The following is a 14811-nucleotide window of genomic DNA, read 5'->3' on the forward strand; positions in this document are numbered from 1 at the left end:
GAGTGACCGTGATTTCTGTCGAGACACGTACCCATGTGACGAAATCAGATCGACAATAGATCTCGAAGCGTAAGTGTTGAACTATCATCAATGCCAGTTTATTATTGAGATAATTTTGTTGTGCATGATGTGATTTGAACATTAAGTGATTAGTGGTCATCCTTGATCGATTATAGAGGGGAGAAGAGAGCTCTGTAGGCCTTCTGTTTCCTCAGGCCGAGTGTGAAGCAACAGAGTGAGTGTTATTAATTAATCCATTCTAAAAATTGTTTAATACTCATGCATACGTGTGTTTTTTTGTAACCAGTAGATTGTTACAGTTGTTCTGGTGTCGTGTTTTCCAAATGTTAAGAACCAGTGTTGTATTGTGTCTATTACTGTCCACAGAGGGGAAATTGAGTTCATCATTGGCTGTGAAAGCGTGTACAATGCTATGGTGATGCTATGATGATGAACAGTAAGTTTGAATTAGTTGACGTTTAAAGTGTACAAGTGTTAATTTACTGTGATTTGAGATTGAGTGAATATTAGCCAGTGTAATGTATTAATGTTACTGGGAAATGTGGCTTCTAATTTCATTTTTATGCATGTTATGTTACATAAGCAGCCTTATTTGATCTTCTATGCATGCTGACAAATCTTGTAACACTCTGTGTATTTGTTTTTCAGTATAAGAGTCCACTATCGTTGTCTATGTTGGTTATATTCATGTAATTGACCTGTTAATGTGGTGACTGAGAACAAAGAGACAAGAGAGTTTGATGTAAAGAAAAAATAACATCTTTATTGATTTCAACCACTGTAACAAGCCTTACTGTGTAACACCCTTAAGATTTGCATAATTAACGCTGCACTGTTAAGTGCAGTCTGGAATAAACGATCCCCTTAAAAAAAATTAATTCCTGTGTCCGGTGTAGTCACTAACACACCGGGCCACAGAGAATTTTGGTACCAGGAGTGGGGTTCCATTGCTAATTTTGGGGTGACAGTCAGGTGGATAAGGAGAAACATAGACAACGGTAGTGGTGAAGAGGGGTCGAGTTAGCGGTGCCAAGGAGGTTGACGACGTGAAGTGGGACGTGCCTGGAGAGCCTGCGGTGAAGCACGGGACCAGCTTTCAGGAACGCAGGAGGGTGTTCACTTCGACGCTGAGATCGTTGACAAAGGCGACCGCAGAAAATAGCCCTTCAGGTTAATCCGCTGTGACTGTGTTTTGTGACTGTGTGCCATTCGAGGTAGAGACATTGTAAGAGCATGGACCAGGACGATGATGTGCCAGCGGCTCAGGCTGGAGCCAGCCGTGATATGGACAATGCTGAGGCGGTGGGTCATGATGATCTAGGTAATCCAGTGGCAGAATTGCAGTCACAAATTTTGGAGCTAGGTCGAAGACACGACCAAGTCATGTCAACCCTTGCTAATATGAGTAATGTTGCCACTAGATCTTATGTTTACATTCCAAGGGAACGTCAACTTATGCCATTCAGTGGTGATCATGTTAAAGATGGTCAGTCTGTAGATGAGTTCATTGATGAGGTTGAACGTGTAATTCGGGTAAGGGGTTTGAACGTTGATGACCAAGTTGATTTCATACTTTCACATTTAAGAGGTTCAGCCTTAGATGAAGTTAAGCTGTGTATGGGTGGGGAGACCAAGCAACCCAGTGATCTGTTTTCATATTTGCGGGGGGCATTTAGAGAGAAACGTACTACACCACAGTTGTTACATGCTTTTTATGCACGCAGACAGCTAGAGGGAGAAGACTTCCGTGACTTTTCCCATGCTCTCTCTCAGCTTCTTAATTCTGCTCTCCAACAGTCCCATTACGCTGTGTCTGATTCCCAGCTGGCTTTAAGAGATCAGTTCATCGAAGGCATAAGAGATGCGACTCTGCGTAGAGAGCTGCGCAAGCTGGTCAGAGAAAAGCCTCAGTCCACCCTGTTTGATGTCCGTGAAGAGGCCATGATGTGGGTTGTGGAGGACAGACCCCGTGGTGCTAATGTGGCCAGGAGTCGAAATATCGTGAGTACATGTTCTGGGGAGATGTCAGAACATTTAAATCCCGCCAGTGCTGCACAAAGTGACATGGCTTCAGCTTTGCAAGAGGTAGTAAAAGTTATCACGCAGCAGGGTAAAGCTATTGGAGAGCTCACTAATGCAGTTCGTGAACTTGCTGTACAAAAGGGTGGTCCCAGTGGTAGCCAGAGTGGAAAGCCAAAGTTCAAGCCCAAGTATACAGATGACGGCCAACCCATCTGTTTAAGATGTGAAGGGGTGGGACATGTAGCTAGGCAGTGTCCTGTACCACGTAGTTCCAAAGACCAGTCCACTGCCACCACAAGTTCTGCGTTACAGGGAAACGGGGTCCCTCCGTTGCTGTGAGCCGAGCAATGCGGGGAAAACCAGAAGGCTCGAGATGTAGCAAGTTAACAAAAGAACGGTTCTTAGAGCGTGCAGTTGGCAAGTGCCCTGAAGTTGATATTCACATTGATGGTGTTCCAGTTAGATGTCTTCTGGACACGGGAAGTAATGTGAGTACCCTAACAGAAAGCTTCTTCAGGGAAAACCTCCACGGAGAAGACAAGGACCTTCACTGCACCTCTAAGTGGCTAAGAATAACTGCAGCGAACAAGCTACCCCTGCCGTACCTGGGGTATGTTGAATTGGACATCCAAGTGATGGGGCTTACTATACCTGAGTGTGGGTTTCTGATAGTCCGTGATGGGGATTCTTCAGAGCCAGATTTAACTCCCCCTGGTATCATTGGCATGAATATCACCCATAGATGCAGAGAGTTAGCACTGACTGAGTTTGACACCACTTTAGGAGGAAAGCTGGAGTCTGTGTGGAGGGAAGCCTTCACTCGCGTACAGGAAGTTGAACTAGGAAAAACTATGTCAACAGCCAGAGTTGGTGGTAAGGGCAAAGTCCATGTACCAGCATCCTCTGTAGCCACAGTTTATGCCAGAGTAAACAAGAAAGCCACTGACACCAATGGTTGGCTGTTGCTGGAACCAGGAACCACCCCATTACCAGGTGGCTTGATCCCTATGCCCACCTTAGTGTCATCCAGAAGTCGAGTGTTTCCAGTTCAAGTGGTCAACTTCTCCCAAGAAGATGTTTGGCTGCCCCCTAAAGTTCGGCTTGGGATACTTACCCTCTGTCAGTGTATTGAGAGTGACGCCTGTGAGGCGAGATTCCAGCGCATCTCTGCCGAACATAGAGAAGTGGGAATTGATCAGAAAGATAAAGCAGAGTCTGATGCTGACCTGAGTAACCTGTTAAGTAGACTGCATATGGGAGGTAATCCAGAAGAGCAAGCAATGCTCGGTGCATTAATTTTGAAGTATGCAGATGTGTTTGCTGTCCATGATGAGGACCTGGGATATACAGACCGAGTGAAGCATGAAATCCACTTGACAGATGATACTCCTGTAGCTCAGCCATATCGCAGGATACCACCGACCCAGTTTGAAGAGGTCAAAGAGCATATCTCAGGTTTACTCCGGAAGGGTGTCATCCAGGAAAGCTCGAGTTCCTATGCTTCACCCATTGTTCTGGTGCGCAAGGCTGATGGAAGTCTCAGGCTGTGCGTGGATTATAGGAAACTAAACTCCAAAACCAACCGGGATGCTTTTCCATTGCCGCGCATCGATGAGAGCTTGGATGCACTGGGCGGAGCACAAGTTTTCTCGACAATAGACCTTGCTAGCGGTTACCATCAAGTTGCAGTCCATGAAAAGGACAGACATAAGACAGCCTTCACCACGCCGTTTGGCCTCTATGAATACCATCGGATGCCTTTCGGGCTATGCAATGCGCCCGCCACGTTCCAGCGGCTCATGCAGGGCGTAATGAGTGACTTTGTGTTCCAAATTGTGCTTATCTACTTGGATGACTTGTTGGTGTACTCGTCCACCTTTCACGAACATCTTGTGCGACTTGAAACTGTGTTTAGAAGGTTGAAGGAAACTGGGCTGAAGATTAAAATAGATAAGTGTCATTTCCTGCAGCCGGAAGTGAGATTCCTGGGCCATCAAGTTTCATCCCAAGGCGTGAGTACAGACCCTGATAAGATAAGTGCAGTTCGGGAGTGGCCAGTCCCCGGCACTCTCAAGGAACTCAGATCGTTCTTGGGGTTTTGTAGCTATTACAGGAGATTCATCGAAAGTTTCTCCCAGATAGCCGGGCCGTTGCATGATGTAGTGAATGCGTGCCTTAGGGAGACAAGTCACGTCAAGGCAGCTCAACTGTATAAGAGTTCCTGGACTTCTCAGTGTCAGACGGCATTCGAACGTCTCAAAGACAAGCTTACCAGTGCACCAACGCTGGGGTATGCTGATTTCACTCTTCCCTTTGTGATTGAGACTGATGCGAGCAACCTTGGGTTAGGAGCAGTCTTGTACCAGCATCAAAAGGGTAAGAAGACAGTCATCGCTTATGCCAGTAGGAGGTTGAGAGGGGCTGAGAGAAATGATAAAAACTACAGTAGCATGAAGCTGGAACTGTTAGCTCTTAAGTGGTCGGTCACTGAAAAGTTCCGAAGTTATCTGCTGGGGTCCAAATTCACCATCATAACGGACAACAACCCCCTCTGCCACCTCGGGACTGCCAAGTTGGGAGCCATTGAACAACGCTGGGCTGCTCAACTCGCTGTGTTTGATTTCGATGTCAAGTACCGCCCTGGACGATGCAACACTGCTGCTGACGCCCTTTCCAGGATACCAGGATCCGATGAACCAGACTTTGAAAGTGAAGATGCAGAGTATGATGGCTGTGTGGCAATCTGTAACTCCCTCAGGACAGGAACAGCTCTGGGACCAGACCTCGTAGCAGTAGGAGTTGAGGGTGGCAAAGTCTGGCAGTTAAAGGCATCTTTGGCAGGAGAAGAGGATGTTGGGTGTGAGAATACCCCCACTTTGCCAGGATATTCAAAGTCAGAACTTCGTCAGTTTCAGGAGTCTGATCCAACTCTCAGTGTGTTCAAGAAGTTCTGGAGCCGTCAAAGGAAACCTACCAAGCAAGAGAAGTTAGGTTTGTCCAGGTCTGTGCGTTCTTTGCTGAAACAATGGCCAAAGATCAGAGAGAAGGATGGTCTCTTATACCGTGTTATCGATGACGTCCACACTGGAGAATGTCACCAGATGTTGTTACCCACCTGTCTGATAGAACAAGTCCTGAAGAACGTTCACGATCAGATGGGCCATCAGGGTATAGAGAGGACATTAGCCCTGGTGAGACAGAGATGTTTCTGGGGAGGAATGTATGAGGAGGTGGAAAGGTGGGTGAAGCGATGTCAGCGCTGCGTGTTAGCAAAGATGCCGCAACCCAAGATCAAGGCGCCTTGGGCTTCATTCTTGGCTTCCCGGCCACTGGAGGTTGTAGCAGTCGACTTTACAATCCTGGAACCAGCCACGGATGGGCGAGAAAATGTTCTAGTGGTGACTGATGTGTTCACAAAGTTCAGTCAAGCATTTCCCACACGGGACCAAAAGGCTGAGACCACTGCCAAAATGCTCCTCAGAGAATGGTTCCTGAAATATGGAGTGCCGCAGCGTCTGCATTCTGATCAGGGCAGAAATTTTGAAAGCGCTGTGATTGCGGAACTCTGCAAGTTGTACGGAGTTAAGAAAACTCGGACGACACCACATCACCCCCAGGGCAATCCTCAATGTGAGAGGTTCAATAGAACCCTTCATGACCTTCTGAAGTCTCTCCCACCCGAAAAGAAGCGCAAGTGGCCAGAACATTTATCAGAGCTGGTCTATGCATATAATGTGACGCCACACTCATCCACAGGGTACTCACCGTACTATCTGTTATTTGGGGTTCAGCCGCATCTGCCAGTTGATGCTCTGTTGGGCCAAGAGCCTATAACGGATGACAAACTTGATTGGTTAAAAGTACACCAGGAACGTCTCCGAGATGCCCATGTTCGAGCAAAGGAATATGCAGAAAGGAAGGCTGTGGAAAGAGCAATTCAGCATGAGGAGAAAGTATATTGCCCCACGGTAGAGATTGGACAACATGTGTACCTGCGACACCGACCACCAGGAAGAAACAAAATTCAGGATGCATGGTCTTCCACCGTTTACAGAGTGGTAGAGGTTCAGGGGACCACATACACTGTGGAGTCTGTCGAAGGGGATATGGTAAAAAGAGTGCACAGATCCAACCTCAGGCCCTGCAATAGTCCAGTCCCAGTGCCCATTCCAAGGCGTCGGAAGTCCCTTGTGCTGGAGGTACCTACCTCACCTGCAGAGTCAGAAATCCCCTCATTGGAGACAGAGTGCGTTCTGGTGGAGGAAGTTCTGTGTCCTGGGGAGAAACTGACGTTAGTCTCAACTTCGGAGTCTGCAAAACAGCCCGTTCCTCAGCTCGGAGACTATCTCAATGATCAGGAAGAGGAATCTGGTATGAGCGGTGACTGGTCAGGACCAGCGAGTCATGAGACACATGATGATAACCTGGAAGTGACGCCAGTATTTCGGGAGCCAGAAACCGAAAGTGTCCGCTTACCTGCTGAGAATCCAGCGATGAGACCGGTGCCTACCCCTAGAAAGAAAAGAGAAGAGTGTGTTAAGCCAGAAGTGCCTTATCCTGCTGTGCGTAAAACACCTAGAACAACTGCAGGAGTGCATAGTAACCCAAACCGATTACCCAAGTCTACATGTAATGCAGTGTCTTTTAGTCCTGATGTGCTCTCCCAGGTGCTAGCTGGCATGGTCCTCTATACCACAGGGAAGCTTCAAGGGGGACAAGATGATTAGGGTTGGTAGTCACCGGGGACGTCGACTATCAGCAGGGGAGAGTGTAACCAGGTCAAAAAGTTACAAAAGTTATCACTGGACTGATTAGTAAAAGCTTGATGTTAAGGGACTCAGCATGTATCACACTGTAGCATGTTCCATCCAATACGCTAGCCCTTTAAGAAATGTGAATGTGTGACGTTCTGGAAGTGTCGCGAGATTCGCCTGTAAACAGCGCGTTTTCATAACGTGTTTTGAATGCTGCTCATGCGGTGGAGCGTCGAAGCCATAAAACTCCGTATTATTATCAATATAATGAGAGAGATGCACATATAGTGATTGGAAAGCCTTCTTTAATATTTTGTTCATGCGGATGGCTGTGTATTGTGCTGAGTGACCGTGATTTCTGTCGAGACACGTACCCATGTGACGAAATCAGATCGACAATAGATCTCGAAGCGTAAGTGTTGAACTATCATCAATGCCAGTTTATTATTGAGATAATTTTGTTGTGCATGATGTGATTTGAACATTAAGTGATTAGTGGTCATCCTTGATCGATTATAGAGGGGAGAAGAGAGCTCTGTAGGCCTTCTGTTTCCTCAGGCCGAGTGTGAAGCAACAGAGTGAGTGTTATTAATTAATCCATTCTAAAAATTGTTTAATACTCATGCATACGTGTGTTTTTTTGTAACCAGTAGATTGTTACAGTTGTTCTGGTGTCGTGTTTTCCAAATGTTAAGAACCAGTGTTGTATTGTGTCTATTACTGTCCACAGAGGGGAAATTGAGTTCATCATTGGCTGTGAAAGCGTGTACAATGCTATGGTGATGCTATGATGATGAACAGTAAGTTTGAATTAGTTGACGTTTAAAGTGTACAAGTGTTAATTTACTGTGATTTGAGATTGAGTGAATATTAGCCAGTGTAATGTATTAATGTTACTGGGAAATGTGGCTTCTAATTTCATTTTTATGCATGTTATGTTACATAAGCAGCCTTATTTGATCTTCTATGCATGCTGACAAATCTTGTAACACTCTGTGTATTTGTTTTTCAGTATAAGAGTCCACTATCGTTGTCTATGTTGGTTATATTCATGTAATTGACCTGTTAATGTGGTGACTGAGAACAAAGAGACAAGAGAGTTTGATGTAAAGAAAAAATAACATCTTTATTGATTTCAACCACTGTAACAAGCCTTACTGTGTAACACCCTTAAGATTTGCATAATTAACGCTGCACTGTTAAGTGCAGTCTGGAATAAACGATCCCCTTAAAAAAAATTAATTCCTGTGTCCGGTGTAGTCACTAACACACCGGGCCACATTAATAATAAATGAGAGAATGTGACAGCAATAATTTTGAAAGAAGGAAAGTGTCTCTAAAAACAGCTGAGCGTCATGTGCATAACTCTTGTATATTGAGGGCAGGAGTGTTCGCGCTCCTCGCGCTTTTACGCACAGATCGCGTGCTTGCGCATCCGCAGTTTCTAGGAAAAAGGAGGATGAGGTTCAATCAACCCCAAAACTATAGAATTTTAGACTTATGATGTAACGGGGGAGTTTTGGACTGCCCCCAGTCTCCACCAATGGAAATATGGGCAGGGTTCAACACCCATTTTGGGGGGTTCTGTATAAAGCCGGTCTATGAACATATTTACCTATTTATCTCATCCCCAACCACTGGAGCGTGATTTGTTATAATAAGAAAAAAGGTATTTATATTACATTATAAATTCTGTATATTGCTTATAGCCTGAACTAGCATATGCATTTGGTTTTTCATTCATTTAGTGTCTAAAATAAATATATTTATTGAGGCATAGCCTATATGTTTAGCATATTTTTAAACAAAAGAAAAATACATTTCCACATTACTTTTTGTGTTACTTTTTGATATTTTAGAATATTAGATATTTGGTCTAATTAGACGAATGTTAGACAACATTCAAATTCTACAGGTCTATATTAATCTGATTATTTAGACTAGTGTTTTTCGTATGTTATGTAATTTATTTGCATTGAGGTGTTTGTCTTATTTATTCAAGAAGGCTACATTTCTGTAAGAGCTATCTCATGCAAACCTTTAACTTTTGCAGTTAGATAATGGTCTTCAAGTGTTCTTAAAGACACTTCTTAAAAACTCTAAGTGTTTTTTAATATATTTGTGGGCTGTAGATCTATAGCTTATAAAGTAATTGCAGTACGCTACATTTTCAATACTGATCCTTATAGAAAATACATATTAGTATAGACATCTGCAAATTAATTAACTTTTAAAAATACAACCCTATGTTTTTGACTTCTGTTTAAAACAAAGAGCCTATATATGTGTGTGTGTGCATAAGTTTAAGTCAACATATTTTACTTTATCAGTATCATCTTTTCCTTTCTCTAGACATCATCTCTTTCAGAAGTGCATAGACCAAGAAAATGTCTTTTGTAGTGAAAATGAACGGATCTCAGAACAGTGACATCCACGGGAACTTCATCAGCGGGAACGGTGTGCATCATGTGAGTGTGCGGACTCATGTGAGTGTGAACCCTGCCAAACTGAAGAGCCGCAGGCAGAGATGGAACGTCAGACCCTCAGAGATGTCCAAAAAAACACTCAACCCCATCCGAGCCATAGTGGACGGGATGAAACTCACCCCCAACCCAGAGAAACCCATGATTGCTCTATCCATTGGTAAGTTATGCATCAAATAACCTACTTATATGAAAATAAAAATAAAACACAAAATGTTATGATCCAACATTTGTAACTTAGATATATATCAGCTGGGCTTTAATATATTAATTAAACACTTAAAACGTTTAACCAAATGGGGAAAATGCTAGTGTATCATAGCTGTATAAAGTAATGGCTTATCTTTTTATTTTATCCTTGCCTCATTCATCGTAAGTAGGCTATATTATTTGCCATATTCTTTTTGCTCTGCGATTAAAAGTTAATGGTTGTTTTTGGACTTGATTTTCCACCAGGCGACCCAACTGTGTTTGGGAACTTGCCAACAGATGACACAGTTTTGCAGGCAGTGAAGGAGGCCATAGACTCACACAAATACAATGGCTATGCTCCATCAGTTGGTAAGTCTTAGGCATTCATTTTCTGTTTGATTAAAAAATTAAATTTTAAGAGGAATTAATTAATTGCCTCATTTGTTATACAATGATTAAATAGTCCCACTTTGCATTTGCATTCTTATAAAATGTGTATTATTTTCTCCTCATGAAAATAATCTGTATTTCTGATAACATTGACAGGTTACCAAAAGAGCAGAGAAGCTGTTGCAAACTTCTACAGCTGTCCAGAAGCTCCACTGGAAGGCAAAGTACGTCACATCCATCATTTGCCATTTTTCTGTTAAAGCTTTAATTTTAAGCTGATGAAGAGTAATTTTTTTTTTTTCTTAAATCTTTAGGATGTGATCTTGACCAGTGGCTGTAGCCAGGCTATAGAGCTGGCCATCAGCGTGTTGTGTAACCCAGGGGACAATATCTTAGTTCCACGTCCTGGATTCTCCCTCTATAAGACGCTGGCAGTGTCTATGGGCATCCAAGTCAAGCACTACAATCTGCTGGTGAGTAAATAAATCGCACTGATAGCATGAGTGTGTAAATCAAAAAGAAAAAGTCCATCAGCTCAGCTTAGCATGGAGTCAGAAAACAAAAACTGTTCTGTTTACAATAAGGAAAAATATGGAAAGTGAGATGAGAGGGGGTGGGATGAGGCGGGTTTGGGGGCATAAAAGACTAGTGGATGGCTTGTGGAGTGGATAGGGAAAATTGCTGCGTCATTCTTACAATACATAGTCCACATCTGGGGTTGATAAATACCATAAACAAGCACATGCAAATAACAGAAAAATACAGCTCAGGTTTTATTACAGTATAAAGATAAGTGTTATAGATCCTAACACAACTAAGATAGGAATCATTTTATTCGCAGACACTATAAGGATGGCTTTTAATTGAATTTAATATAGTTTTATAGTTTCCACAATACCTCTTGACTGCATCATGCCTAAAATGAGTTTTTTATATATATATTATGTTATATTTGGATCTTTAGCCAGAGAAGTCCTGGGAGATTGATCTTCAGCACCTGGAGAGTCTGATCGATGATAAAACAGCCTGTCTGATTGTCAACAACCCATCCAATCCATGTGGCTCTGTGTTCTCCAAAGAACACCAGCATAAGATTCTTTCCGGTGAATGTTTATTCAAATAATATATCAGGAATGTTTATCCACCGAAATGCCAGGATATTCATCTGATAATATTCTATGTGTTCTAGTGGCATCAAGAAACTGTATCCCTATCCTTGCTGATGAGATCTACGGAGACATGGTGAGCTCACACTGAATACGGGAACACTTGCATTTACTATCCGAAGAACTATTTATTTTCCGAGCTCTGTCCACTTTCAACTAACTTTAATGAGGCACTCAAAGGTCAAGTAGACCACAGGTCTTCTCACAGTGGTCTTTTATGGAATTCACACTCTACGCTCCTCAGTGACCCATGTTAAACAACTTAGCTGAGTCTAGCTTACTTGCAAGACACTTTTCAACCTTTTAGAACACTTCTAAAATTAGAGGTTCTTTGTTGGCATCTATGGTTCCATGAAGAACCTTTAACATCCACTGCATATCTCCATTGCACATTGTGAAGATAAGGTTTTTCAGATGTTCTTCACACATAAAAAATGATTCTTTTAAGAACTGCCCCCCACCCTCCAGCCCTTGGAACTACATTAAAGTGTACTTCAATTGCAGGGAACATCTTTCTGTTTTGTGGCGTGCATTTCCCTGGCTCAGCTCGGCCTCGTTTAGCAGTGGAAACCACATCAGCACTGGAGGGATTAGAGTTGTGTGTGGTGAATGGATGTTCGAAAGCATTCTGGGTTTTAGGTCATGAAGGACAGTAAAGATAGAGCAGGGGGCAATGGGTCCACAACTCTGGATGGTAGTTACCAAGAGAGAACTCATTTTGTTAAATGGAAAAAAATTTCAGCTTAATATGGTCAATGGTCTGAGGTGTTTGTAACCCAATAACTCAGTTGGGGTTGTAAGCCGACAGTGAGTGGCTTGAGTGCACCTCAGTGACTTTGCACTTTTCATCACATGTGTTTGTGGTTAGCACATGCGTGAGGCTTGACGCATTTGAGGCGATAGAGAAGGTAGGGAGAGGAGCGACCCCCTCGTTTCATCGCAGGTAGAATGTTGACTGGCTGGATGTGTTTTTGAGCTCCATCTGGTACAGTATTGAGCCCCCCATGTGGTCTCGCTGTCTGGACCCTGTTAAAAACAACAGCAACGAAACATACTTCCACGTTTGAATTGTGAAATAGGGCCAACACTGCAAATTGCAGTATCTCAGCCAATGGGAGATGGGGCGGATCCGTCATCGTAATTTGAGCCAGGCGGACGACCACAAAACAGCTACAAGCAAGGAACTCATTCTTGCTACCCTTATAACTTTCTTAGTCCCCCATTCCTCAATTTCCATAAGGCTCCTCCTTCCAACAGGATGGTAACAGCATGCAGAACGTTCTAGAATCCAGCTAACACACGGTTACAATCTTCAGAAGAAAAGGAAATAAAATACTGTTCAAAACTTTTGGGGCAGTAAGATAAAAAAACCATTCAGTGTATTAAATATTATTACAAAAGAAAGTATTTAAAGTAAATGCTGCTATTTTTAACTTTCTGTTCTTCAAAGAGTGCTGAAAGTTTATAATGTGCACCAAATAAGTATATTAGAATGATTTCTGAAGGGTCATGTGACACTGATTAAGACTGGAGTAATGGCTGCTGTAAACTGAAATTGCATTTTAATATAATGAATTGTAAGAATATTGTTTTTAAATGTTTTTTTTTTTTTTTTACCTACAGACTCCAAACCTTTAAAAGAATATCATCCATCTTGCATTTTATATAGATTATTATATTATATTATATTAATTATATTATATTCTAAATATGTTTAAAGAAGAATGTTGCTATTTACAGTGTTGTAATGAGTGTTTCTGTTTCTCTGCAGGTATTCCCGGGCTGCGATTTTCAGCATTTGGCACCTCTCGGCAGTGACGTGCCCATCCTATCGTGTGGTGGTCTTGCCAAGCGCTGGTTGGTTCCTGGCTGGAGAATGGGCTGGATCCTCATCCATGATCGTAATGACATATTTGGAACTGGAGTAAGTATTAGCCTCTCACCAGTAACAGAAAAATGAAAAATATGCAACAAAAACATACTAATAATGCTCAAATTTACTCTAGATTCGAGAAGGGCTTGTGAAACTAAGCCAGCGCATATTGGGACCCTGTACCGTGGTTCAGGGAGCATTAGAGAGCATTTTGAATGACACACCACCAGAGTTCTACCAAGGCACCATCAGTTTCCTCAAGGTAAGAGGAGAAAAGCTTCTGAGAGAATAGCTTGTAGATTCAACATCTGACTCTGACAATATCACAATTTTATGTCCCTTTTCAGTCAAACTCAGAGATTTGTTACTCAGAGTTGTCAACTGTTCCCGGGCTGAATCCAGTGATGCCATCAGGAGCCATGTACATTATGGTGAGTGAAACTTTGTGTATTATAAGATAAGAGTGAATTAAGAGTAAACTACATTAAAGTAAAGGGGAAATTTAACCAAAAACTTGCAGTTCTGTCATCATTTACTGTCCTTTGTTGTTGTCCAACTCCAAAATAAAAAAAATAAAAAACACTGAAATGGACTACATTATTGCAAGAGTTTGCATACATCATCTTATTTTTTTATTTTTTTTTTATAAAAAAGTAAAAGGGAAAAAAAAATAAAAGAATGTCACGTGCATGGATAAATGATTCACAATTAGATCAATGATATGCAATTAGATACAAATCATTCACTGGTTTTGTGAACTGGATCAGAGGATTCAATTTAAAGAATAATTTTTCTGCATTTGTATTTTATATTTAAATAATGCTGTTTGAAATGTCATGAGTGTGTTTAAATAATATCAGAAGGTTCATTTTTGGGTGAACTGTCTCTTTAAATGGCCTGATAGACACTTAATCATACTTGGCACATTTGCTCATCAGGATGTCCATATTAGGAATGAACATGTTTGCAAAAAGTACAAAGTTGCAAGTTAGCATAGGGTTAATGTATTTAATGCTGGCTCATCCTCAGGTGGGGATAGAGATGGAACACTTCCCAGATTTCCAGACAGATGTGGAGTTCACTGAACTGCTGGTCACTGAGCAGTCTGTGTTCTGTTTGCCCGCTACGGTGAATTATTCATCTCCATAATCTTGCCTTATATCTATTATTTGTCACAAAGATTGGTTGCATCCATTCTGATACCTTTACTGTTCCTTTCTGTAGGCATTTGAATATCCAAATTTCTTCAGAATTGTGGTAACCGTCCCAGAGGAGATGATGATTGAGGCATGCATTCGGATCAGAGAATTCTGTGCACGTCACTATCGACCTCGGAGCCAAGACAGCCACGAATTAGACCAGTGAAAGAAACCGACTGAGAACGAAAGGTCAAAGGAGGAAAGGAAAGGTCAAAGGTCAAAGCAAAGAGGTGGATAAAGCTGAAGAATAAATCAAAGTGTTATAAGAGAGGACACATTTATGTGCATTACATGTGACATGCTTTCCCTTCAGGAAACCCACAGTTCTATGCAAAACATCATATTTATATTTTTCTATGTATTATGGCTAGTATTATATAGGGAAGGGGTGGGAGGGTAGTTTGAGGGTTATTGAATAAATATACAAAACTGTTACAGAAATTGTGGTAAGTTTGGGAAGCCTTGTGACCAAACCATAAAGCCATTTCTTGTGTATCCTGCATGATGTGAAGTATTTATCCAATATGTGACGTTTTATTAATGGAATATTTTGTTTAATTTGCATGCCCCACCACTTCGAGAGTCAAAATGACATATATGACACATATATGACATCTAATGTTTTTTTGTTGTTTTTTTTTTTTTGTATTCAATTGTTACACCTGAAAAACTATTTAAATAAAATTGTATCTCAGTATTTCTTTAAGTTAG

At 42.0% G+C, this 14811-nt stretch overlaps 2 protein-coding genes across 2 annotated transcripts; both read left to right on the forward strand.

The window, feature by feature from the left end:
* Nucleotides 1-1254: 1254 nt before the first annotated feature.
* Nucleotides 1255-8035, forward strand: LOC113118003 (uncharacterized). The gene is made up of 2 exons (XM_026286862.1): nucleotides 1255-2266; nucleotides 2356-8035. The coding sequence occupies exons 1-2, from the start codon at nucleotides 1255-1257 to the stop codon at nucleotides 6768-6770; spliced, it is 5427 nt and encodes a 1808-aa protein (XP_026142647.1). The 3' UTR covers nucleotides 6771-8035.
* A 330-nt stretch (nucleotides 8036-8365) lies between these two features.
* On the forward strand, nucleotides 8366-14788 carry LOC113118233 (tyrosine aminotransferase-like). Its single transcript, XM_026287271.1, has 12 exons — nucleotides 8366-8466; nucleotides 9150-9440; nucleotides 9737-9841; nucleotides 10019-10086; nucleotides 10177-10335; nucleotides 10827-10965; nucleotides 11052-11104; nucleotides 12800-12952; nucleotides 13035-13163; nucleotides 13249-13332; nucleotides 13931-14029; nucleotides 14126-14788. The coding sequence occupies exons 2-12, from the start codon at nucleotides 9185-9187 to the stop codon at nucleotides 14264-14266; spliced, it is 1386 nt and encodes a 461-aa protein (XP_026143056.1). The 5' UTR covers nucleotides 8366-8466; nucleotides 9150-9184; the 3' UTR covers nucleotides 14267-14788.
* Nucleotides 14789-14811: the final 23 nt, after the last annotated feature.

This window comes from Carassius auratus, chromosome 18 (assembly GCF_003368295.1).
Source record: "Carassius auratus strain Wakin chromosome 18, ASM336829v1, whole genome shotgun sequence".
NCBI lineage: Eukaryota > Metazoa > Chordata > Actinopteri > Cypriniformes > Cyprinidae > Carassius > Carassius auratus.

Bases quoted from the DNA above. Each gene is read 5' to 3' on its own strand.
- LOC113118233 (XM_026287271.1), top strand. From the start codon at position 9,185: ATGTCTTTTGTAGTGAAAATGAACGGATCTCAGAACAGTGACATCCAC. The intron at 10,087-10,176 runs GTACGTCACATC...TTAAATCTTTAG, and splicing joins AAGCTCCACTGGAAGGCAAA to GATGTGATCTTGACCAGTGG. The intron at 13,164-13,248 runs GTAAGAGGAGAA...GTCCCTTTTCAG, and splicing joins GCACCATCAGTTTCCTCAAG to TCAAACTCAGAGATTTGTTA.
- LOC113118003 (XM_026286862.1), top strand. From the start codon at position 1,255: ATGGACCAGGACGATGATGTGCCAGCGGCTCAGGCTGGAGCCAGCCGT. The intron at 2,267-2,355 runs GTGAAGGGGTGG...TCTGCGTTACAG, and splicing joins CCAACCCATCTGTTTAAGAT to GGAAACGGGGTCCCTCCGTT.